Source organism: Diachasmimorpha longicaudata, chromosome 15, assembly GCF_034640455.1.
Source record: "Diachasmimorpha longicaudata isolate KC_UGA_2023 chromosome 15, iyDiaLong2, whole genome shotgun sequence".
In the NCBI taxonomy this organism is placed as follows: Eukaryota; Metazoa; Arthropoda; class Insecta; order Hymenoptera; family Braconidae; genus Diachasmimorpha; species Diachasmimorpha longicaudata.
In genome coordinates, this window is record NC_087239.1 from 4,012,582 (window position 1) to 4,037,050 (window position 24,469).

Sequence of the window (24,469 nt, forward strand, 5' to 3'; positions counted from 1 at the left end):
ATCATTAAATAATTCATCAAAATTATTCCCTCAAGAAAATCAGAAATTTGGAAGAACTAAATATTTATTAATCGAGTTCATTTAGAGTCACGTAAAAAATACTCATGTTCTACAGTAATATTATTATCATATTTTAAACCTAAAGTCCCTCCCTCTTCGCAGTTATCGAACCAGTGAAACACAATTTTGAAAAAATAAATATTTCTCTGAAGTAATTCGATATTAAAAAAAAATCGTTCTAACTATTGTGAAGTAAAAATTAGACCTCCAGGAAGTGAAGCAACAACGAAGGGTAGTTTTATCCTAAAAATTACCCCCCCCCCTTCCCCCAAGTCTAATTCATCCAACGAAACTTGACCTAAAAAGCGATTGACTGTCATTTCATCCCATGTTTCACCCTCTAGAGTTCAAATTTTTATAAAAAATTTCTGTCAATGTTTAAATTATAAATTTTTGACTTTCATATCTGCTTCAGCCAATAGTTTTCCGTGTGGCACCTGGACCATTTGACGGGGAATTCCTGCAATGTGTCACGCATGGATCCTACACGGAACCCTGGCAGGAGCAGCTCTACACAACAATGACCTTAGTCGTCATGTTTCTCCTGCCTCTTGCAATATTAATTTCCACCTACGTATCAACAGTCATCACAATTGCACGTACGTATTGGATCGATTTTATTGCGATTTTATCGGTTCCCAGAGGTGGTTACTCTTGTCAAATAAATTTTATCTCATGCATGCGAGGGTGAATATTTGAAAACTGTAATTGATCCGCAGGTAGTCAGAAGACTTTTAAGGGTGTGGTTCATAATAATGCCACAAATCAACTCACTGGGGATGTGAACAGGGAAAGACTTATGCATCGGGCTAAGAGCAAATCCCTGCGAATAAGCATTGTCATTGTTGCTGCATTTGTCATATGGTGGACGCCCTACTACTGCATGATGATTATATTCATCTTCCTCAATCCTGATCAAACCGTAAATATACTTTTATATTTAAAATATTTTTTATTTATTTATTTATCTTCTGTCGTATAACAAAATCCACGAAAATCTCTAATTTTTACTACGAAATAAGATCTAGTATTTCAGTTATTTTTTAAACAAGAATATTTATTGTTCTCTTCCATTGTTAATAATTAGATAAGCCATCGATTTGTTCACAAATTTTTTTCTTCTCAAAACATAAAAATAATTTTGCTAATTAAATATTGACCGGACGAAAACTTGAGACAAGTTTTCAAATTAAAATTTTACTCATTTGATTGTTTTAAACAAATATTTTTAATTGAATTATAATTTCTTTTTCGTCTATATGACCTCACAGCGCAAAACCTACGGTCACGACTTTCCAATTAATTATCTAAGATTTTACCGCAGCTTTTAACGCCAAAATTAAAGATAATCTGATTATCCGAATTCCATAAAATGAATTTAGGAATGTGGAACACACGCTATGTGGGTGGGTCACGACTTAATTTTAAAGCCGTATTATCCCGGTGATTTTTAGCCCACAAAAGCTTAAGACATAGCCGTCATACAGGGCTTTTATAACATATCGATTTACTTTTATGTATTGTCTCTAGATGGGAAACACTTTCCCCCTATAAATGTGAGGTAGAACAATTTTCTTTTGACGAATCGAATGTGTTCGAAAGTGGTTGAAAATGTAATTCCCTGTCTCTGACAGATCTCGTATGAAAGAGAAATTACTGAATGATTTTTAGCTGAGTGCTGAGCTGCCGAAAGGGATATTCTTCTTCGGGATGTCCAATAGCCTGGTTAACCCACTCATCTACGGAGCTTTCCACCTGTGGCCGAAGAGACGACGACCGAGACGTAGACAAAGGTAATGTAAATGTCCCATCATTAGAAAGATCTCCGTATAATTAGGCTAATTAAAAGTGCACCAGTACCAGAGCTAAAATAAAGAAAAAGAAATGATTACAATGTTGATCGATATTTACAAATCGCCTGGGGCATGACATCCTGATTGTCTTCATCCCAATATTCAAATCTTATTCGAATCTTATCCAAAAATGGGTCGGAGTCTATGACATTATGGAAATGTTTCCTGATACTTCAATATCCAGATTCAGATCTACCAAATTTGAATAACAAAATCGTGGCACAATATCCAGAAATTTAGAGCTAAATGGTAATCAAATAAAGGCTCTGGTGCTTGACTATAACTCTGGCTATGACTCCCTCCTTTTCTTCTTCCCTCTTCCTTCTGCTTCCTGACCCTTTCTATCTCCACTAGTCTCATGCACCACTGGTGTCTCTGGCATCAGTTGCTCCACCACTCACAACTGTTCTCCATCATCGCATCTTGTATTTCCTCACGATTTACGACGTGTTCCATCGATTCTCTTTCTCTTCCTCCTCTGCAGGGTCTACAGTGCTGATCCACCAATCCCTTTGCCTCATGTGCCATTCCCACATCTCCATCTTGCCCACCCAATTATCCGCCACAATTTCAGCTTCCTCTCCCTCCGGTAGTCTTGCAAACACGTCCCAGCATTTTCCTGGTGGAAATTCCCCCTCCAAAAATTTTTCAAAATATTTTTCTAGTCCTTCATCCTGCCCCAGTCCCCCCTATCCTAAATGACTCATAAAAATTTTTAAATAATTCTTTGTTCCTCTGCATTATTCGCAGAGACGGCTCAACCATGCAGCACCAGAGTACGACAACCCACGCAAGTTTTATGGCTGCCACACGAGGGGGTAGTACACGTGTCACGCGAACCAACCCCCCAAGATGGGTCGAGACCAACATGCAAGGAAACTCTCATGCAGCTGATCAAGCAGTGTTACTGAACAACACCGATGGCCAGAGCCATAATGACGACAAAACTGGCAACAGAACAGCCAAACTCATACTAGAGTACAACGTCCTGAAGAATGAATTCGGGAAAAAAGTGATTGATCGTCGTTGATCGGCGTCAGTGCCAGTGACATGTGCTGACTATTTTTTTACGTCCAAAGAATCTGGTGAATCGAGTCACTGGGAGGACTGGTCCATCCATCTTTATTCACTGTGACAGTATCAGACTCAATCTTTGATCCATCCACAATTCAAATCTACCTCAGCTTTGGTTTATAGGTTTTTTTAATTTTAATAGGGCACTACACTTTTGAAAATTTTTTTTAAAATATTCACCCCCAATCAGAACTTGAAAGGTGCGTAAATAATTATCTATATAATGTCATAAAAATTAATAACAAGATATTTCCTGGTAAATTTATTGATAGTTGGAAAGCGTTTCGATAAAATTCTGTCAGTTATGCTCAGACTAATCTCAGGTGCCTCTGAATATCTTGACCGAATCGATAATTTCACTCAGGAGGGTATCGATATTTATTTCCACCGATAACATCATGTCAAAGTAGTGAACTATCAGCTGTTAAATTTTCATATTACGATAAACGATTTGCACACATTTAAATTGCTCACTGAATAAGGATGTGAGCTTCCAACGTTAATTTTCAACTGTGTAGTTCCCGAGTTAATTGAGAGTCTACATGTACCTACATCGAGATCTTCTCCTGCGCGTATGATAAAATGAAAGGGAAAACGTATTAATTTTTCCGAGAAATTCACATAGAATTCTCTGAAAGTTCTGTGTTCCCTGTGTTTATTCTATTATAATGATAATCAATTTTTTATCATGATTTTTAATCAGCCAGTCCACCAGAATTAATTCGGAAATGATAGGGAGGTAATATACAGATGCGGGGTAAAATGGGCATAAAAATGTTTCTGTTTGTAATCTTTTGTTTGTCAATTCCCCAATTTTTCGTGGAATTTCCCGAATGTCAAAAACGTAAATAACGCAAAAAGCTCGCTAATGATTATGGACATGTGCGACTGGGCTTTAAAGTTCTACTGGGATGTGCTTCAACAGTGCTTTTATACTAAATCCATTAGGTGGTCAAATAATTTAAAAAAATTTTTTTACGTCCACACATTTTATATTTAATGTGATAATCATTAAAGCTTTTAACAACACGTTTATCGCTTTCGATAGTTATTCTTAAATCTGGGGAGAACATGAAACATTTTTATTGTCACTATATCATATTAAACAAAAAGTGCCCATATTACCCCACCTTTCCATGTGGCTGTCACTGAAAAATTATTATAACAAAATATATTTGGTAGAAAAAAAAAAAAGGAAAAAATGTCCCACACGTTCAAAACGTGTTGTACCAACTCAACTGAAAAAAATTGTCTTTCGCAATTTTTTTCATGGACTAATTATGCTATGGGGTAGTTTTCCCTTGGGTTATTCTTCCATGAACTATCTCTTCAGGAACTCATTCATTTTCGTGTTGTAAAATCCAATCATACGCGCTCGTAATCTCTAAAAAGTGAAAACCAATTTTCATTTTATACAAATTCCTCGACTATCTATAAGTCTCCTGATGTATCTACCAATTAAGATTAATTAAGTGAATTAGTCTGCAGTATTAGAGGGTTCGTAGTTGATCTTTGATATTTATGCGCCTTCGGCAGTTTATTCAGTTGTCGATTGCCTCGGGTATTCCATTAAATACTTTCCCCAATCGAGGCCCCATTTGTTTATCCACCGTAAATACCTGAAATTATGCGGCATTGAGTGATCCTAAATGTCGACAGGTGCAGGTATTTTCGTTGATCCCTGCCAACATTATTTGCGGAAAGTTTGGGTTGACGAGGTGAACTTCCACTTCATAATTACGGAGTAATGTACGGGCAAAACTTACTGATGATTAATGGAACTGTGATTATTGTTCGGTAAAGGCTGAAGTCACATCAAAGATATGATTTTGTGTGATAAGTCGACATTTATCATTCGGAGAAATAATTCATAATTTGTATCCTTAAATATAAATGTCATCAGTTGCACTTACGAAAAAGCCCCCGGATTTTATTTTTATATATATTGTTTTTAAAATTTATTTTTATACAAATTTCTTCCGGAGTTTTCGGTTTAATTAAAGTTAAATTAATTTTTTCTTTCTCTGCACTGATTTTCATTTATTATATTTTATTCAATGGACCAAATGATAGAATAAGTTTAATAATATAATTTTCTTCAATATTCAGACCTTAATCAGTGGAATGTATATTTTATTCTCCCAAAGCCTCAAGGTTTTCCCGGAAAGAATTAATAATTCAAGAGAATTCCAGTGGAAAAATTTATTGAATTCCAATTGAACTTTCCATTACTTCTAACATTGAATTGAGATATTTTCTATAAAAATTCGTCAGCTCAAATCTTTCAATTTTTGGTCCGAACTTTGTTAATAAAATTAAAACCAAACGCAATAAAAAAAGATAATAAATTCATATGAAGCAATTTTCACAGAAAATGTCTAAATAAAAAAAATTTGTTTGTAAAGTGAGAATTTCTTCGGTTGAAATGAAATTCCTGGGAAAACCCAAACAACAAATATTTCTTTTCCAGATATTATTCCGCGCCATTACATTTCTACGGATGAGGATCTGGAGTAAAATAAAGGGATAAATGTATTTTAATAAATAAACATTCGATAATAATGAATAACGATCAAGAAGATTTCTAAATAAATATATATTTTCGTGAAAGCACAAATCATTTCCATTATTACATATCACCCCAGTTTATTCCAAAAGTTAATTCGATGTGATATAATAATGTTGTAAACAATTTCATCATTTACACTGAGAAAAATTATTCTTTTGTACTCTGGAATTGATATTAATGATACACTGAATAAAATTCAATTCGTGACTCGAGATTGGGTCAAGTGTCAAGACCTCACCTATTGACCGATTCTATTCGATAAATTAACACCAGTGATTTAAATTTATTTGGTTAATGTATTCTTCTTTTTATTTTTCATCCTTCAGACGTGCGACACTCGACCCCAGAAACACCAAAAAAACTGTCTATGGTATTGATTAACGTGTTCCCTTGCAGGTGCGCTCGTGCACAGCAACGCGATCAGGATTGAAGGTCCTTTTGCAGTTCTTACAAGCTATCAATTGTCCCAAGTGACTTTTCCATCTTGCATCCGACGTTGCAGACCAATCTATGACTGGGTTACCAGGAGTTGATGCACCTGGAGACATGAAAGAACGAAAATTGAAGTCTGGCAAAATAATTTCTAATAATGGATTTTATCACAGGAAAAATCTGTTGAAAATATTGCGAAATCCTTTGAAATTCTTCATACCAGTGCTAATCATCACTTCGTTGGTTGCACTAAGAGTCGCACCACTTGATTTATTTATTTTTAATTTTTTTATAATTGTTTTGTCATTTTGGGTAATTTTTGTTCATATTTTTCTTGCAATTTTTATGCAAATTATTATTTTTCCAGTGATTCATAGTGACTAGGTCGATTTTGATTTTCAAATTTCGCGCGCATCATTCCTGATGGTGAAATTCCCTATACAATTTTTATGGGAATCCCCCGTATTTTTGGTTCATAAAAATCGGGAAAATCAGTCTGGTAATCCCGGATAATCAGTCAGATAATTCCAGATAATCGATTGCGAAAATTTCCCAGATATCCCATCATGCCCCGGTCCCCCTTAACCAGACCCCGACCTCATGAGACCCATTCACGATTTTCTCGTCGAAATAATCCCTGAACCCCCGGGAATTTTGAAAATTCTATTCTCACCCGTTCCGGCACTGCAGTAAAACGACATTGAATATGCAGCGATGGAGCTCTAACACATAGAAGTCCGCGTGATACACATGTTAATGCATGTATCAATCGATTTTACGACGTGTGTTTGACCTTGGCCAATTTGTTTATCAATTCTCAGTCGATTTATCTGGCCCCAGTGCGAAATGCGGATCATTCTACAATCTCATCAATCGATTCCCTCCCTAAATCAATTTGCCTGCACTAATTTTTTTTCTTTGAACTATGTAATGGAAATCGTTGTCTCCCAGAGCCTGAGTAATTGCTTTCGCAATCTTCTGCCAGTGTCCACTCAAGAAAATACTCAAGGTGAGCCAGATGAAGGTACATGTGTGAAAAATCTTAATGAGAAGATTTGCTTGTTCAGATTTTCACTGGAATTGAACCAGCGTTTCTATTAATTAATGTACTCGAGAATTAAATTCTCTTGTGCTAATTTTTGTCATTAAATTAATTACTTCATTAAATGATTCATTAAATAATATTTGGAAAGTTTAAAGTGTTTATTGTTTTATTAATTGAAAATTTCAAGTATACTTAGTAAATGACTAATGATTAAATAAAAATTACTCTAATGTATTACATAAATAAAATTAAGACTGAATCAATAGAATTGAGACTAAATCATAATTATTCTGATGGTAATTCTCATAAATTATAGTCACTCTCACTAGGTATGAATATTCATATTGTTTATTCTGTTCTGGCAAACAAAATTAGGGGAATATTCCGGAGGTGTCACCGACATTTTCCTCCAGGAATTTACGTTCAGTAAATTATGAAAAATATCGATGATACAATGCAATATAAACAAATTAAAAACAGTTTTTTCACTGTATAAATATTCATTATCCATCGCAAATCCAAGTCGAACAATTCTCAATGGAAATCCAAAAATGAATACGTAAAATTTTTATTGGCATCTCTATTGAAATCAAAATAAAAACTCCAACTAGAATTTCCACGTGTGTGAACTCACTGGAATTTCACCGAGACGAGAGCTTTTATTATTCCCCAGACAGTATGAATACAAATTTTAATGAATGCAGGGGTTGAGATTGAAATAAAAAAGGGAATGGTGTGAGTGCCAGGATAATTCATCAACAGGATGACGTGTGCAAATACTTCGTGTTTCATTATGACCTCTTGATCAGGCGGTCAGTCTCCACTTGTTCAACTTCGCGCTTTCGGGTAAATCGATCCAATAGGTCACTGAACCCACGTCCAACCCTCGACCAAGTGTACAGCCCTGAATATTTTAGATAATCATGGGATGTTGGGCTTTTTATTACAGTGATTGAATTTGAGGGAGACTGGGGCATGACGGGGTACCGTACAGAAGGACAATAAGGGGAGGATTCGGGTTTATCCATTATCCCTTGATATCTTCTTTTCGACTCATTTATTGCGCTGTAACTCATAAACGAGTGATGTTATGAGAAAATGTCAAAAGACCTTTTTTGTAGCTGATTAAATTGTCCATAAAAAGTTCCTTTGACATTTTTTCATAAACTTTCTCCTTTCTGAGATAAATATTCAGTTATGAAAAGTTTCAATTTCGATTTATTACAACTTTACAATTTTATTTATTTCCGATTTATTCGCCACTGCTGTAATTAATTTTATTAATTTCATGTTATTTCATTTCATCTCTATAGTTCCCACATCTTAAATTGTATTTTACTAAATTTTTTTATTTGTTTTTTTCTTATTTTGGAGCCCTTCACCCTGACGAACGTTCCAACAACTACAAAGCGACTTATTTTTGCTCCTTTGTCCTTTCAAAATATAAAAATACCATTTTTCAAAATTTCGAATATTATTGGGACACCCTATCGTGCCCCACGTACCCCCTCACACCCCAGTCTCCCCTATTTATACCAATAAAATAATTAAATAAAGATATTAAATATCAAAACTACTTACTGCTGAGTATAACTTCCGGTTTCTGTGGCTCCTGGCGTCTCTGATTCAGCGGTAACTTTCCATTCTCCATGTGCCACTTCTTCAGACACTGGGGCTCGTGTATTTCAATACTCGTCGAGCCAAAATCACGTCCGCATATGTAGCATGTGACTGTTTTTCTCTGAAATATTTTCGTGAGAGTGAATTTAATCCAGGGAAAACAGGATTTTGATTCATGTACTCGTGGTTTCAGTGAACCAGGACTGCATGAATTATTGCGGGGGGAGGAGGAGGAGGAGGGGATTAGAAGACGCAAATCATGGAAATCTCTTGCACGGATTAATATGAGTTGTGAGGATGCAATTTAGTTGTGGAAATGGAGGAAGAGCAAGGTTTCGGTATGATTGCGGCGGGAGTAGGTGAACGCCAGAGAGAATAATAATTTTGTTGCAGGAATAGTGCTGTTGGAATTATATAATGGATAATATATAATATACAGACGATTTCATGTGAAAAAAATGGCTCCAGATGGAAGGGAACTCCTGCCTTTACGAAAAAGAGCATTAAAATAATTAAAATCTGAAGATCTGTAAATCGATACAGATCTTGATCGATTACAATAAATAAATGAATAAATAAAGGAATAATAAATGGATAGATGAATGAATAAATAAAGGAATAAATATATGAATAAATAAATAAATAAATAAATAAATTGCGTTGTTTTCTAGAAATTTTTCGTTATAAATATTTCAATCTTTTCCCATTATATTTTTTTACTGGTATTATTTAAAAAATTAAATTGCATTGAAGTGTACTTCAAAGTATTCCTCATTATGAAATTAGAGAAAAAAACTTCATTAAAAAAATCGTACTCGAAAATTCAGTAATGAAGTAGTAAAAGGACATAAGTGAACTCATGTCTGAATTGAGTTTTTGAGTAATATCGCCGAATGTAAGAGAGATAGCGATATTTGTGTCATAACATTTATTGTAGCCCTTAGTTTGCTCTATAAAAAAGGTCCTGATCAAAATTTTGCCATCTCCCCTAGATTCCGAGATATTCACCAAAAACTGGTCGGCAGTTGAAAGAGACTTATCTCGGTGGATTGTCAAGAAAAATTATTAGCGGAAGCGCTGGGTCTCTGTATTTAATTTTTTATGTGTAAAAAAATATGGTATTTCCTCAAATGTAGACTGGAAAACACGATAATCTCAGCAATAAAAAATTCGATGAATGATTCGCTCTTTGCTCGTTGTTGAGTCCTAATGTATTCGTTTTGTGGGAAAAGTAGTACATATCCGGATTTAATCAGACGTCGGCGCCCATCAGTGGCCCCGGGCTTATCGGAGGGTCTACAATAAATCCGGAATTTCAACTGCCCGAACTGAACACTTTTGAGCGTTACAATGTAGCAACTTTAGATTTTTATTCTCGATAGGCGATTCTGGACTCGCTGGGTGGCCTAGTTTGGGAGGCAGATAGGCACGCACACGTACGTGCCGACAGTATCATCGAATTTCATATCATTTTGTGCCGGGGGTGGCGAAAATTGCACAATTGAACGATGCACATTTTTTTAAATTCACACATCGAATGTAGAAGGAAATTGGAGATAATTCAGAACGCAAATGAAAAAATTTAACAGAAATTGCCAGCAAATTCTGGTCAATTTGTATCGAACATTTTGGTGGTTTAGACGAGTCGATGTTGCGTTATATTTTCTATAAAATTTCCTCGACTCAAATTTTCTTATTTTTAAAAAGTAGAACGATAAACGAGGCAGAGTTTTGTTGAAAAATAAAATTATGTGGACTCTTTCTATTAATTATTGAATTAACCAATTAATTTAAGGCATATAAATTGATAAATTACAATCATAAATCAATCTGTGACCGCGAGAAGTAAATAGATGTTAATTATTCCATTGTAAACTCTTAGAAAACCCAATAGACTTCCAAACAAAAATTAAAGATCCCAAAATTTCGATGAACTTCTAATTAAAAATCGCCAAAATCACTCAGCAAAAATTCTGGAACTTTCTACTTAACTTTAAACTCATTAATTTACCCTGCACTTCCTGGAAAAATGGGAATTCTTGGCGAAAAGCCATTAGACGACGAACGTCTTCAAGAATAATTTCAAGTTCCCACGTAATTTTCAAAGTGTATAATTAACTCTCTTCAATTTCCTCCCCCGGCATTCCACCTCATTTATAAATCTCTAGAAATGTTCTCGGAAACCGATACGAAACAATCGGACCGCTGAGTTTCCAGGGAGTTTTTCCAGTGATGGAACGAGAGTTGGGAGATCTGACAAAGTTTCTATTACAGCTCTTCACCGGTGGTGAATGAATTTAACTTTTCACCCACATTGTTTGAATATTTCGGGGGAAATAGTCATTGCCCCTCCGGTGACTCCGGAACAATTTCACGAATTGTTTCCCCTGCGACCCCTAAGTCTTCTAATCCTCCTCCTGAACTTTTCCAATTCTTATGTCAACACGTACGAGGAAAGTCCAGAGTGGAAAATGGAGGGAAACGCAAGGGTCACTGTTAACAATTTTTATCTCAATTGTTCTGAAAATCCTGAATGTTTTTATCGAATGACGATTCCACTGAAATTTTAGAACATGTTGGCACTCAGAATTGGGAATGACCTGGTCAAATCAAACAGAACTGCAGTTTTCCACTCCACCCCCTCTCCCTGAAGCTAAATAAAATAAATAAAAGGATAAAAAAATAAATAAAACGTGGAGAGTCGGTGTCGAATGCAATGTAAATGGAAAAAATCATGAAATTTCGGATTTCAACGACAAATTCAAGGGAAACTGACACCAGATATTAATGGGAAATTGTCAATTTACTAATAAACGAAAACTTTCGTTCAATAATCGTATATTTGTCGCACTAATTCATCGATAAATCTGATAATAAAGTAGTAAAACGAGATAAGTCATTTTTGACTACTGATAATTTTTTTATAAATATTTCAGAATTTAAAGAAGATGAAAAAATTTTGTGGAATTAATTGAGTTCTACAACAAATTTCATGACAAAAAACCCCCTAATTTTCTTAGATTTGGGCCTATTACACATAAATTATGTACGAGGAACTGTCATGTTCCCCGTTTTACCCCTCCTCGTTGTAAATTAAATTTTAAAACCCTTCCAACGTCTATTTTTCATCGTATAAATTTTGAAAAACCATTTCTCACAGTTTTTTTCTCAATATAAAAATCATAAAAAAGAAAATTAACCCCCTCCAATGGGGCCATCAATAGATTTTTTTAATTAAAAATTCGTCACATCATCTTTTTTGATTTCATTTTGAAAAAAAAAATGAAAATATAGAATCGGTGAATAGAGTCGCCTGAAAATTGACCAAAATTTTATATCAAATTGTAAGGTTCTGTGAATTGTTAACAATCAGAATAAAAAAAATATTTACCTGCAATTGACTGGAGGATGAAATTTTTTCCCCGGACTCCTGACGTTTCGGTGGCTCTTTTTTCCGTTCACCCCCTGACAACCCTTCATTTCCTGTCTGCCATCGTTTCACACACTGGGGCTCGTGAATTTTAATGCTCGTGGAGCCAAAATTTCGCCCACAAACTTCACATTGAACAGTCGTTAGGGAACGAGTGCTGGAGCTCCCCGAGTGATCGGATCTGTCCGACTTACTCGACGCTGAATTTTGCTGTGAAAACCATTAGACCATAAGTGAATTATAATGACGGTGATTGGTGCACTTCAATCACAGGCAGAATTGCAAATTCATGACTGACATTTGCACTGAAATTTCAGGAATTTTCCGGTTCCAATGGCGGCTTCTGAAAAGCGGAGCTCAATTTTGTGGAAATATGAAAAATAACGATGCACAAGGGTAGGCATTAGGGTAGTTCTACCCTCAGGTCACTATTTCACCGACCGGATACGTTTCCCTGAAATATTTCCCGGATCTTCTTTTTCCTGAAATTTTAGGTAAAAATAACTGAAGTAATTCGTTAGCACACGATTACGTGACTAATCACGTACTTTAATTTAATTTTTATCTTCGTGAGGGGAATAATTAATACCGATAACGATTGTTTAATGAAATATTGACAGACTAACAAAAAAAAATTAAAAAATCCAACAGAACTTCGAAGTTGATAATAATGGGAAACAATTTCACATAAAATTCCACAGAAATTTGAGTAAATTACAAATAAAAATATTAATAAACATAAATTTTGATAATTTATACCAATTGTCATGGGACAATTGACTTACGATTCAAACTTTTTATTGATTTTTCAAACAGTTCTAATTTTTTAATGACGAATTTTCTTGAAATTTTTGAATAATCTGTCACTTGATAAAAATTCCTAAAAACTGATTACAAAACTCTTTATTCATTTTCCTAAATTATTATCTCTGAAGGTTCACAAAATAATTTATCTCAAATAAACTCCACTAATTTTCAAATCCAATTATGATTTTTAAACCCAAAAAACCGATTGAAATTTCAGTAGAAATGTCACTTTATAAAACTTTTCTTATAAAAATTTCTCCATCATTTCTTACCTCTCCCTCTCTATCTTTTTATTCCAACAAAAATTCGTGCATCAGTGACTTTGTCACAAGTGACAAACTACCCCTAACGACTCACGTCACATCGCTTCCCCATAACGACCCAACCCCCCTCCCATAGCATCCAATCATTCATTAGCCATAATTATCCCTTATTTTTGTTACCTTAACGTTGGCTTTGCAGCTTTTTTGATGGACCGGCAGTCGATCCGGCAAAAAGGTCCTGCCGCACTTCCAACAGGGCACCAATTGTGTCTGAAAATAAAAAAGTTCCCATCAAAGAAGTGCATCACCTGAATCTAATGCGTCACGAAATGTCACGAGTATTTACACAGCTGCACCTTGAAATCTATTACTGTTGTATCCTCGGCCAGCCGACTTAACAAAAAATAGAGTAGACTAGAACGTCTACAGTACAATAATTTATGTAGCAATCATCGGACTTCAGCCTGTCTTTCCTTCACATTCCTTTTTCACTTCATTTTTCATGACAACGAGTACCGGAATCGCTCGACGTATGTCCTATGACACTTATTCGCTTTGAAAGGGGGAGGAGAGTCAGTACACCGGACATTAATATCGATCCTTCACTATCAAATGTATGGTAATATGTCAGCCGAACGATCGAGCAAAAAAACTGTGTCAATGTCTGAACTCTGCGAGTCAAACAATTGTTAATGGTTATGAATTTATTATTATTCAGGGGGAATTGTGATGCGGTTGAGTCATTTTTTTTTTCCTTTGGGGAATTCGTGGAGATAACGGTATCAGCGCAATTTAACATCTGGGTATTTTAATCATAAGAATTGTACATATTATATATTATATATTACATTATATATTATTCTAATAAACAACAATTTGAAATTATTTTAATTAAAACTGATTCATGAATTCCAAAAATATAATTATATTTTTGGAATTTATGAATCATCTTCAATTAAAATATAATATGATAATTTATTTAATTATGAGATCTGATAATTATCAGATTTTGTTATGATATTTTTTTTGATGAAAATCAACAGAAAAATTACGTGAAAAACAGGAAAGTTATTATAAAAATGGAAAGCTCTTATCGCGCATATTTTTACGACTAATCAATATTTAGCATAAGTATGAAAATAATGTGCTACATAGGGGAGTTGGTGGAAATGGAACGCGAAGCAAAATCAGACCCTCACGATTTTAATTTTTTAATTTTTTTCAAAAAACCTTCGAAGCCCTTTAAAACCATAAAATCTTTTTTTCCATTAGCCAGGGCGGTCAACAACCCTGTAACATTATCAGTTGTGATAATAACTTTATTGTAACCGTCGAACCCAGAGTCGTATTTATATGTATAGGTGGAGGCACCGGGGGCGTTCAACCCTTAAAACTCTCGACAAAAAGGATCTTTATCGAAATTCTCTGATCTCCCTCAGATTACACGACATTAAACAAAACTGGAAAGTCGATTGTTGTCACTAGACTTCATCTGGATTTTTAAAAAATGAAGATAGCAAAGTTCCCATAACGACTTTTTTATAGTTTTTGAAATTCTCTACCAAAAATATCTCTATAAAATTGTACCATTTCCCTTAGACCGCACGATAATGAAACCTGAAGAGTAATTTGATGTCACTGACCTCAATAATAATAAATAATAATATTTAAACTCATTAAATGACACAGAATTTATGGAAAATTTTTCTCTAAATTCGATTTTTTTGCCATTCCATTTTGCTCTGTAGTACCATTTTGAAGGGCCCTGCCCTTTTTTATTGCGAACCATCAAGGAAATACCGCGATTCGAAAATACCACAGTTCCTGGAGTTATTGTGACTAAGCTCACAGCTTTTAGTGCTTATTGGAGACTTAAAAAAGTGAATTGAGAGCCGTTGCCGGTGAGTTCCGTCACGTAAAAGGACTAAAATTGAATGAAAGAGGTTTGAATCATCAAATCGAGTTAAGAGATTTAATTTTTAGTCGATGGGGTGAGGCTAATTGCAGATGGTTTTTGTATGCAAATGTTTTTATTTGATTTTTCTCAAGATTTAAATTTAAATGTTCTAAAATAAAAACAATAATGTAAATAATAGAAATTTTGTTTGATCGAATTGCTCATCAACTTGAATATCTCTGAACAATATCGTTAGAAAACAATTTAGTTCTAATGCTTCTGATTCACAAAATGGATCATAGCTAAACTTTTTTCAACTCAGACAGTCGGTCTCCAATTGAATTAGTGTCATCATTTCCAGGAATAGAATATCTATTTGATTCACGACAGAATCTAATTGAAGAATAGAATATTCGTTTGCATTAAATTCCAAAAATGGAATTGAAATAAAAAAACCATTAAAAAAAATTAATATTTTCAAAAATGTATCGAAAACTATATTGAATTGGTCCAATTTATACAAAAGAAAAGAAAATTTGTGTTTGATACTTTCGATGATTTTTTCCGTATAAATTTGGAATAAATAATTTGGAAAATGAATTTTCACGGAATCAGGCAAAATTTTTTATATATTTTTTTAATTTTTCCATCGGAGAAAGTGGCTAATTTTTATTCCAAATCTCGATTACGTAAGAAATAAAGTTTCAACATTTCTGAATTTTTTATTTTCATATTTTGCAGTGCTAAAATTTTAGAGCCCATTAAATTCATTTCCCGCGGTCTGACCGGATAAGGTATGTATCCACTCAGCTACATATTTTTGTGAGATAAAGGACAATCGAGCTTCAATCTCTTGTTCGCAGAGTGAGATTTCAGAATCGGAATAAAAAAATTCCGTATTAGATGTCGTATTCATTAAAAATATTAAAAAACCAAAAATCCAGAATTTTTCAACGAAAAAAAGTGACTGAAAATTATTTAAACCCTTTTTCCACTAGTGTCCCATTTTTCCCGGGTGTCGTGAATACTTCCCCTCCTCCATTAATTATTTAATCCTCCCCATCCCCTCTCCCGCACATTTATTTACTTATTATAAGTCTCTGGGGCACGTGGAATTCAGAATTCAATTGATCGATTTCTTCGCAACAATAAACTTTTATTTCTTCTTTAGAAATTCTCCACTTTGTCGATATCCATGTGAATCGTTAAATACTTAATGCGAAAATAATTGCTTCGCGATCTAAGGCGATGTGGATTGTTCGTAGCTATGCACAGAGGTCTATAGACTCGCGACAAAGAAAGCCAATGTGGAGCAATGCTTTTTCCCCTCAGAAGAAATAACAATATCTGGAATTTGAGGGCAAGTGAAGTGGGTTAAAGCTCTCTTACACGATTAGAAACAATGAATATGCACTTCCGTGTATTTTATGCGCATAATTATGCTGTGAGAGTACACGATACCGAGGGATAAACATTGAAATACCTGAGATAACTGCCAAGCGACTGTGTTCCATTCTTGATGGTCAATTGGGACGACAGGACGCTGTGGTGGAGGACGTTTTTGAGAGGATGGCAAAGAATTATTTTCCCTCTCCCACTTCTATAAATTAAGAATAATGTTTCTAACTTATTAAAGTGTACTCTAATTTTTTTTTCTAATGTTCTAAGGTTCTAAGACAGCGATAAGTAATATTTTAATTTGAGTGATGTTAAGCAATGAGTAATGGAAGTAATGAATTTGTTTATGTATATTTTAATTATGTTTTAGTTAGTTTTGTTTGGTGATTTTGGTTCGAGATGGTCAGTCTTAGAATTAGCTCCAGCTTTAACTTAATAGCGTGTTAGGGATATTAGAATTTTTTTGAAGATCATATGATTTAAATGTTAAAGAGTTAAATTTAAATCTCGAAATTAAATGTTCAACGGACATTTAAATTTTGACAAAAGTGAACGTGTACTTTTGGAGAACTTCAATTTAACTAAATTGAAGACAAAGAGAAATTTGTTGATAAAATTGTAAAACGTATCCTCGAGTTATTAGTAATAAAGGGAGAGCTTCTGAGAGTTCTAGACTTTTTAATAAAAATCCCACGCTTTCAAGAAAATAAATTCTCAAAAGCCAAATTTTTGAGTGAAAATTGATATTCAACAGAATAAAATTTCCGAGAATTGTTCAAATATTTCAAGATATATATTATAAATATCTTTCAATATTTATTACTGCACCGAAAGTAAATCCAAACCACTCCAATACCTAATACTTCATCAAACATTTAAACAAAATTATTTTTAACGATTCCCACTATCGACAGCTTCATCAACACCACAATTTGTTCATCTAAATACCAAATCTATGACATCCCACGCTCTGCAGACTAAAAACGCCTCAATTACATAACAACGTAATTAACTCTGACTCAGTCCGTCTCCATCGATACGCCCGACAAAAAAACAATAGGCAATTCAATTTACCAGTCGATTAAACCGGGTAATCAGCCCCCTCCCCCCTAAACCGATCAACAAAATAACAACTGATGATTTTATATTGTTTTATTGACAAAAGGTGAGGAACATGCTGGTGATTCTGACTAAAGCATGAACGATCGCTGGTACAAAACTCCAAATGACATCTTGTAAATAATAAAAATTTAGTAATAAATTTTTCGTCTCATTGTTTACCTGCATGCACTTGGGCTCGTGAATGGGAAAGCTGGCAGTTCCAAATTCCCTTGCACAGATGTAACAAGTGACTGTTCTGGGTCCTCGTCTTCCAGCAGCTGATGAGCCTCGATTTTCATCACTGGACATGTCCTTTCCCACGTCCTTGGCCTTCAGCTTTGTCTTTTCGCTCTGAAAATTCAGAGCCACCGGTTTCTGCGTTGTCTTCTTGGCAGTCTCCTTGGACTTCCCGGAATTCTGATCCTTGCTGATGATCTTGGTGGGGAGGACACCCTTTGGGTGACTGTGGAGACGCTCTGGTTGGTCTGGACGACCGCACGTGGTGCAGGGCTCTGGTGTTGTCTTGGTGGGACCAGTGAAGACCTCAAGCTCTGCTGGTCTCGATGACTTTATTATTCTCACTGTTGACAGCGATGACATGATCTTGTTGCGGTTGTTGTTGTCGTCCAGACGTCTCACGTCGGGTGACAACTGTCGTCTGATTCCGAGTGGCACCAGTGATTGATCCATTAACATGTGCTCGATGCTACGACGCTTCTGACGTAGGGTCTTTACGTCTGCTGTACTGTGACGATCCCCACCCAACTTTTGTAAACCATGACGAATTTGTGTCATGGAATCACTCAGCAGTTCTTTACTGAGTAATGACATGTCGAGCTTGTTGACTAAGCTGGGATCGAGGACACTTGGTCGATCGAGATTTGCGGTTTTTGGACGCTCGGTGGGGTCGTAGGGCGAGAGCTTTTTTATTTTTGGTGGCCAGGTGCCGGTGTCAGCTGCGGATTTGGATTTTTTACGATGCGGTGGGTCTTTTGCGGGGGAGGTCGCTGGGGGAGAGACGAAGGGTGAGTTGGCTTCGCAGTAAATACGGGAGACAGAGAGTTAAAGAGGACAACAATACAACAATTTTCTCCAAATGTTCAGTTAGTTCAGAAAAATATTTGTTTTTTCAAATTTGGGTTTCTTCGGTGTAATCACTACCAGGGGTGACAATCAGAAATTAATGTTTTAGGGGAAAATCAACATTTCCGTTGCTGTTGGAGATTGAAATCTAAATTTTTGATCATTAGACGAAGAGAAATTAAAGAATTTTTTGAGACTTCGAACGAAGTAATCCACTCTTTGGAGAACAAACTCTGTTATTTGTTTTTCAGAAGGAAATGTTTAAAAAATGTTAATAGAGAGCTTTAAAAAATCGATAGGATGGATGGATTATGGACTAAACATTCAATCAAGAATTTTCTCCTCTATAAAACAATTAAAGACTCAAAGATAAAATAAATAAAATAAGTTCCTCTCTTCAAAGATTATATTGTTTCTATTTCCTCGCTTTCATATTCAAAAAATTTTTTTTTCATGGGCCAGTGTTAATCTGATGCAGATTTCCATTCCCCTTTTTTTAATGTTCTAGACCCATTTCTTTTATCTATATTTTTTCATTTTGTGGAAGTTAAATTTTTATGACAGTGAAACCCAGCAGCTGTTGTACCTTTTTTATGGACTCCAATGAACGTACAGTTCTTCATTAAATAAACAAACAAATAAATAAATAAATCATCAAAATCCTTCGCTCCCCAGAAATGAAAAACCTCCAAGTTCCCAACTATAACTCCATATCACTGAACATTACCTGCCAAAGCTTCCAAATCATCTTTAATAATCAAGAACGTCTTCTCCGGAAGGAATTCCGTCGGCGTCCGTTTCCACTTCATCGCGAAGTTACTTTTAAAATCCACCGTGAGGCAAACCGCTGGGCGGAAGTTACTTACTTTTTCGATTTAAAGTTTAATCCCAATTGATTAAAAAATCCGTGTCATTATCGCAGGGGCGGTGAATTTCTCCCGAAAGTGACAGTTCCCTCCGGACTTTTTTCAAACATTATTTAAATTTTACCGTGAAATCGCAATGTCAAGCCCAACTCCGGGTGGTGCCAGGCCCTCGGATTTAATCATTAATCACAAAACTTTAGCACTGGCCGTTGCATAGCACATGATCATGACATTTAAACTCATTTCATTTGTTTATTTAATTTTAAATATAAATAATCGAACGATCGAGACCGGATCAATGGAAACGTTGGGAGGGATTTTCGAAAGGAAATGACCCTTCGTTGGATCCAGCATTTAAAATTGTCTGCATTTTTTTCGAATTACACGTGATAATAAGGGTGAATTTCTGGCGGAGGGAGTTACGTTTATTACGACTCTTTAGGGGCACAGAGCGCGAGAAACTACTCTGGTAGCAGGTAGTTTACCTTGCCATTGGTTCGATATACACATATCTCTCTCTATTCCTCTGCTTTCCTTTCCCTGTGGTCGATTTTCAACCGGTGATACCGCACAGGTGGTGGTGGTGAAAAATCGATCCAACAGGGTACCATGAAACAATCGCCCTTATTTACTCAATGTTGGGCATGTGTAAGTGCAAATTGTGGCTTTTTATCTTGTTCACTATAGTAGAACGGAGTTGTAACGATTGCATACACGAAATTATAGATTGTGAGCATTTTTGTCAGGATAGTGGTAAAAAATATTTGAATGAATTTACCGTGACGCAATTTGAATTTTCCTTTGTCCTCACTTTTTCCCTTTCCACTCCATTTTTTATGGATAATGAAAGAAGAAGCAGAAAGTTCTGGTAATTAGGTAGCAAAATGATAAATTTTGCTAAGTCAAAATCAAAATTTTCCATAATTGTGGATTTATCTCCGAAACAAAAAATTTTATGAAAAAATGTCACTAGCATTTTTGATAGGAAATTTCATCAGCTACAAAAAAGATCTCTTGAGATTTTCTCCTACAATCACTCGTTTATGAAATAAATGCGGAATTATGGAAAATTTCGGGTTCAACGTATACAGTTTAGCACTTCGTTATTAAAATAAAATTTTTAATTCTATAAACTATATGATCTACTTCTGACTAATGAAAACAAAGCAACAAATATGAATTAGTTGGTTTATTATCCGCTATTTACATTTGTCTATGAGTAATTAATATACAGTGATAAAATTGTTTGTCCCCCAGTTATGTTATCATCACGATGACAGACATTTTTCAACTCAGTCAATCGAATCAATCGAACTTATCTCCTGTATCTGTACCGTTTGAAATGGAACCACAACTGAAATATGTTATTGTGAAATTGACACCTGAACCCTCGTTTGTATGAGTACTCCCACTCCCTGCTGACGATTTTGAAGGCAATATCCTCGTAGGGTGGCCCTGCGTGGAATCGTAGGATAGCAAAGTCTCGGTTGTCACTGCAAGGCGTCTAAAAGACAAAATAAATCATTAGCATAACTTACAGAGTATTTCACAAAAATATTTATTATAAAAAAATCGTTTGAGTATCTAAACACAATTTTTCACCAATAATTAGAAAAAAAAATCTCACCAGATAATATTCAGGAGTCGTACTCTTGTCGATCAAATCCGGATAAAAAATATTAAATTTGTATCCCTGTACAATCTTGGGTGGAGGATTATCCATATCATAATGCGTCTGATTGTACTTGTTCCACTCGAACCCGGTGTGCACCCGATTAAAATACCTCGGCTTTCTTGGTCGATATTTATCCGACCACAGATAGATTTGTGCCTCCAACGAAGTCTCAACACTGAACTGCGCCTCATCAGATCCCATATTTTTCCTGGCCTCTGCATGAAGAGCCTGTTCCTCAGCAGTCATGACATTCTGGACCTTATTTCCAGTACTAAACACTTGAGCCCTGGTGTACTCAAGCCTCTGTGTATCCTCCTCCTCGAGAGTAACGATGGTACCAGGCTCGAGTTGTGAGGTCGACATGTACTTGGGCGAATATCCCCCAGACTCGTACTCTCCAATGGACTCTGACAGCATATCCTCAGCTGCTGTTGGTGCGTCATCATCATCAGAGCCCTCCTCATCACTCTTTCCCTTTGGCTCGACTGTTTCATTCTCATCCTCAGCATTTTCCACTCTCGACGCCTCACTTTTCACCTCTGAGGCATTGGCCTCACTCTCCGCCCTCGCCACTCCCTGCTCAGCCATCAGGACCTCCAGTTTCTTTCGTAGATTCTCTTGATGACGATCTCGTAGACGAGCCCTTGCCATGTGGGCTTTCAGTTGAGAGAGAAGACTCTCCCAGTAACCGATATCCACTCCCTCAGGTTTTCCTGATATTTTCTCCTCAATTCGCAGTTGAATACCTGTAAAAATAATTTATTCATTATTTTTTCTTTTGAATGGACTCAATCTATTTTAAATAATCTTAGACTAAATTTCTCTAACAACAATTTCTCCTCCAAAAAATTTCCAGAATAAATTTCTTATCATCTTAGCAAGTCAGACTTTGAAAATATCTCATTTTTTCCTCTCAAAAGTGAAAATTTCGAAATTTCTATCCCTATTTTAATGAATAGTTCTATTTGACCTGAATATATAACAAATTACTGTCAAATTAACCCCTGAAGAACCCAATTATCCCAATTTTTCATCGCCTTATGAAAGATTTCACTAACATAATACGATTTCGTGATTTTATAAATAATTAAATTCCCAGCGAAAGTACCTTCCAACTGCGCCACAGTCTTTCCCTTGAACGTAGCAGCAACATCCTTGACAACAGACTCATGTATTCCCTCTCTCCTCTTCACAGCAACTTCGTACTCAGATCTCTCAAGTTTCTTCAGTTTATAAAGTTCGTCCTCCACGATGACAGTGATGTCATTCCAGTAATCCAAATTGCCACCCCTCTCAAGTTCCTTATAGACCTTGATATCTTCGATGAGATCCTCCAGGTCCTTCACCTGGAGCCCCCTGAGGTAAGTGTAAGGCTCGTGCATCTCCACAGCATCTACTTCCTCTTCTGCACTAATGTACTTCGCTAGGAGATCAATTGGCTTGGCACGTCCATCCTGAATACGAATTCTAGATCTCAGTCTGGCTTGCTCCAGGTGAAACTGATCCTCTTGTTTTGCCCACTGTTCCAATTGCGCTGCCTCTTTTCCTCTCTGAAGCAGAGCCATCTCCTCTTCTCTCTGTTGTCTCTCCAGTTCTCTTTCCTGTCGACGTTTCTTCACTTTCTCCAGTTCACGTTTGTTCTCCTCCTGTTTATGACGATTTCTCTGCTCCAGAGTCTCGTGACTCACACCAAGAAGACCCTCTTTCTCCAGTTTCTTGGACCATACGAATGTGGAGAGGAGGTTCCCATCGCCGAAGGGATTGTCTGTGTTCGTGTAGTGGAGGTAATCGTTGTCCCATCCCATTCTCTCCTTTCTTTTACGCTCTTTCGCTTCTTTTTTCTTCAGACGACGCAGACGCTTCTCCTCGGGGGTCTCAGTGGCTTTCTCCAATTCTTTCTGACGCTTTCGCTCTTCTAGTTGTTTCAGACGCTGTCTCTCAAGCTTCTTCAAAAGCTTTGTGGAATCTGCTGAAGAGTTCGAAGACGTCGATGATGACGATGATGAGCTTGATGATGATGAGGACCTGTTATGGAAAAAAAGGAGACTGTGTGCAACTGAGATTGTTAAATCACATTTTCTTAATTATAATTTATTAAACTTTGCTGATAAATGTTCTGGAATTTTGGAGTCCTATTACCACTCCATAAACAATTTCTTAATGATGTGAAAGTCTATGGAAAAAAATATTTGAACGAAGGCAGACGAAAACTTCACTTATTGCATCAGAAATTGAAGATGAAACAACTGCAATTTATATTTTGCCACTTGTTATCACCTAATTTGACTTATTTGATGATTGTATAGCCCGATAGTAATTTCGAAAGTGATTACTGTCTGTTAATAAAAGTAATAAAGAAGAATAGGACGTGGGTTAGTTAGGACGACATAAAATACAAAAGCAAAAACATCCTGAGGTTCGATCAAACATAAGAAAAACCCCACATCACGCCTTACCTCCTCCGACTGTTATGCTTCCAAGATCTTCCCCCATCTCTGGACTTCGAGGACCTCCGTTTGGACTTTTTCCTGGTCTGCTCTCTCCTCCTAGATGATTTCGATTCCGACTTCGACCTCCCCGGGCTGTAATTCCTCTCCCGATCCCGCTGACTCGACTTCACTTCGTGGTGCCTTCGATCCCGTTCTCTAGACCGACCTCTGCTATCATCACCTCTCCTCGAGTCCCTCCCCATATTTGTCACTCAAAATCACGAAAAACTGGCCAAAATCAAGGGCTCAAGGCACTCGATGACAAACGTCAACACACGTTCAGTAGTTTTTTCACAATCCTAACCTAAAATCGAAAGGTTCACTCGTCAACAGCTTCGATTTTGCATTTCACAACTGAGTGCAGTCTCCAATATGCCATCGGTTTTAGTCCAAAACAGTTCGACTACTTCCTCGGGACGCCATAGGCGTCACTGCGCACAGTCTCGTGACAAAATGGCCGCTGTCGACGGTGAGAGGCGCTACCACCAAGTCTGGCAGCTGGCAGCCCCAAAAATATTCATATCTTCATAGCCGACAGATGATTTCCTTTCACAAAATGCACTAATTCTATCGTTTGTAATAAGTTTCCTGTCGTTTGGACTAACAGTAAAATATTTCGTTAGTCTTTCCTTTATTTTTAAATAAATAATTGAAAATCCCATAAAGCCTATTCGTTGCTGAAAGTTCATTTTTTCTCAGAAAATGAACTAATTTTATCATTTGTACCAAATTGGTACACTAACCACCACTTTGAAAAATATCAATCCTCATTAATTCTGCTGACAATGTTGATGGGATCAGTCCAAC

General features: G+C 36.1%; 2 protein-coding genes across 3 annotated transcripts in view; one reads left to right on the plus strand and one right to left on the minus strand.

Annotated features, from left to right (window-relative positions):
• LOC135169774 (gonadotropin-releasing hormone receptor) overlaps positions 1-5,577 on the plus strand; it is a 29,152-nt gene extending 23,575 nt beyond the window's left edge. Inside the window, exons 3-6 of one of the 2 annotated variants that reach the window (XM_064135069.1) lie at positions 476-659; positions 780-982; positions 1,732-1,853; positions 2,683-5,577. In XM_064135069.1, the coding sequence (XP_063991139.1) occupies positions 476-659; positions 780-982; positions 1,732-1,853; positions 2,683-2,824 (651 nt within the window). In that variant the 3' untranslated portion in view covers positions 2,825-5,577. Of the gene's footprint in view, positions 1-475; positions 660-779; positions 983-1,731; positions 1,854-2,663 lie in introns of both variants that reach the window. The other variant, XM_064135068.1, reaches the window with a different exon arrangement.
• On the minus strand, positions 5,565-24,331 carry LOC135169776 (splicing factor Cactin). The gene is made up of 9 exons (XM_064135072.1): positions 23,630-24,331; positions 22,282-23,198; positions 21,126-21,919; positions 17,730-18,470; positions 16,534-16,650; positions 13,334-13,423; positions 12,045-12,293; positions 8,615-8,774; positions 5,565-6,094 (listed from the first exon to the last, which is right to left on the minus strand). Exons 1-9 carry the CDS (start codon positions 23,863-23,865, stop codon positions 5,934-5,936), a joined length of 3,465 nt encoding a protein of 1,154 aa, XP_063991142.1. The 5' UTR covers positions 23,866-24,331; the 3' UTR covers positions 5,565-5,933.
• Positions 24,332-24,469: the final 138 nt, after the last annotated feature.

Coding starts and splice junctions, on each gene's coding strand:
- LOC135169776 (XM_064135072.1), bottom strand. CDS start 23,865: ATGGGGAGGGACTCGAGGAGAGGTGATGATAGCAGAGGTCGGTCTAGA. Junction 18,471..21,125: donor CGACTCCTGAATATTATCTG/GTGAGATTTTTT, acceptor AAAATAAAAAAG/CTCTCGCCCTACGACCCCAC. Junction 12,294..13,333: donor GCTGCAAAGCCAACGTTAAG/GTAACAAAAATA, acceptor TGGTTTTCACAG/CAAAATTCAGCGTCGAGTAA.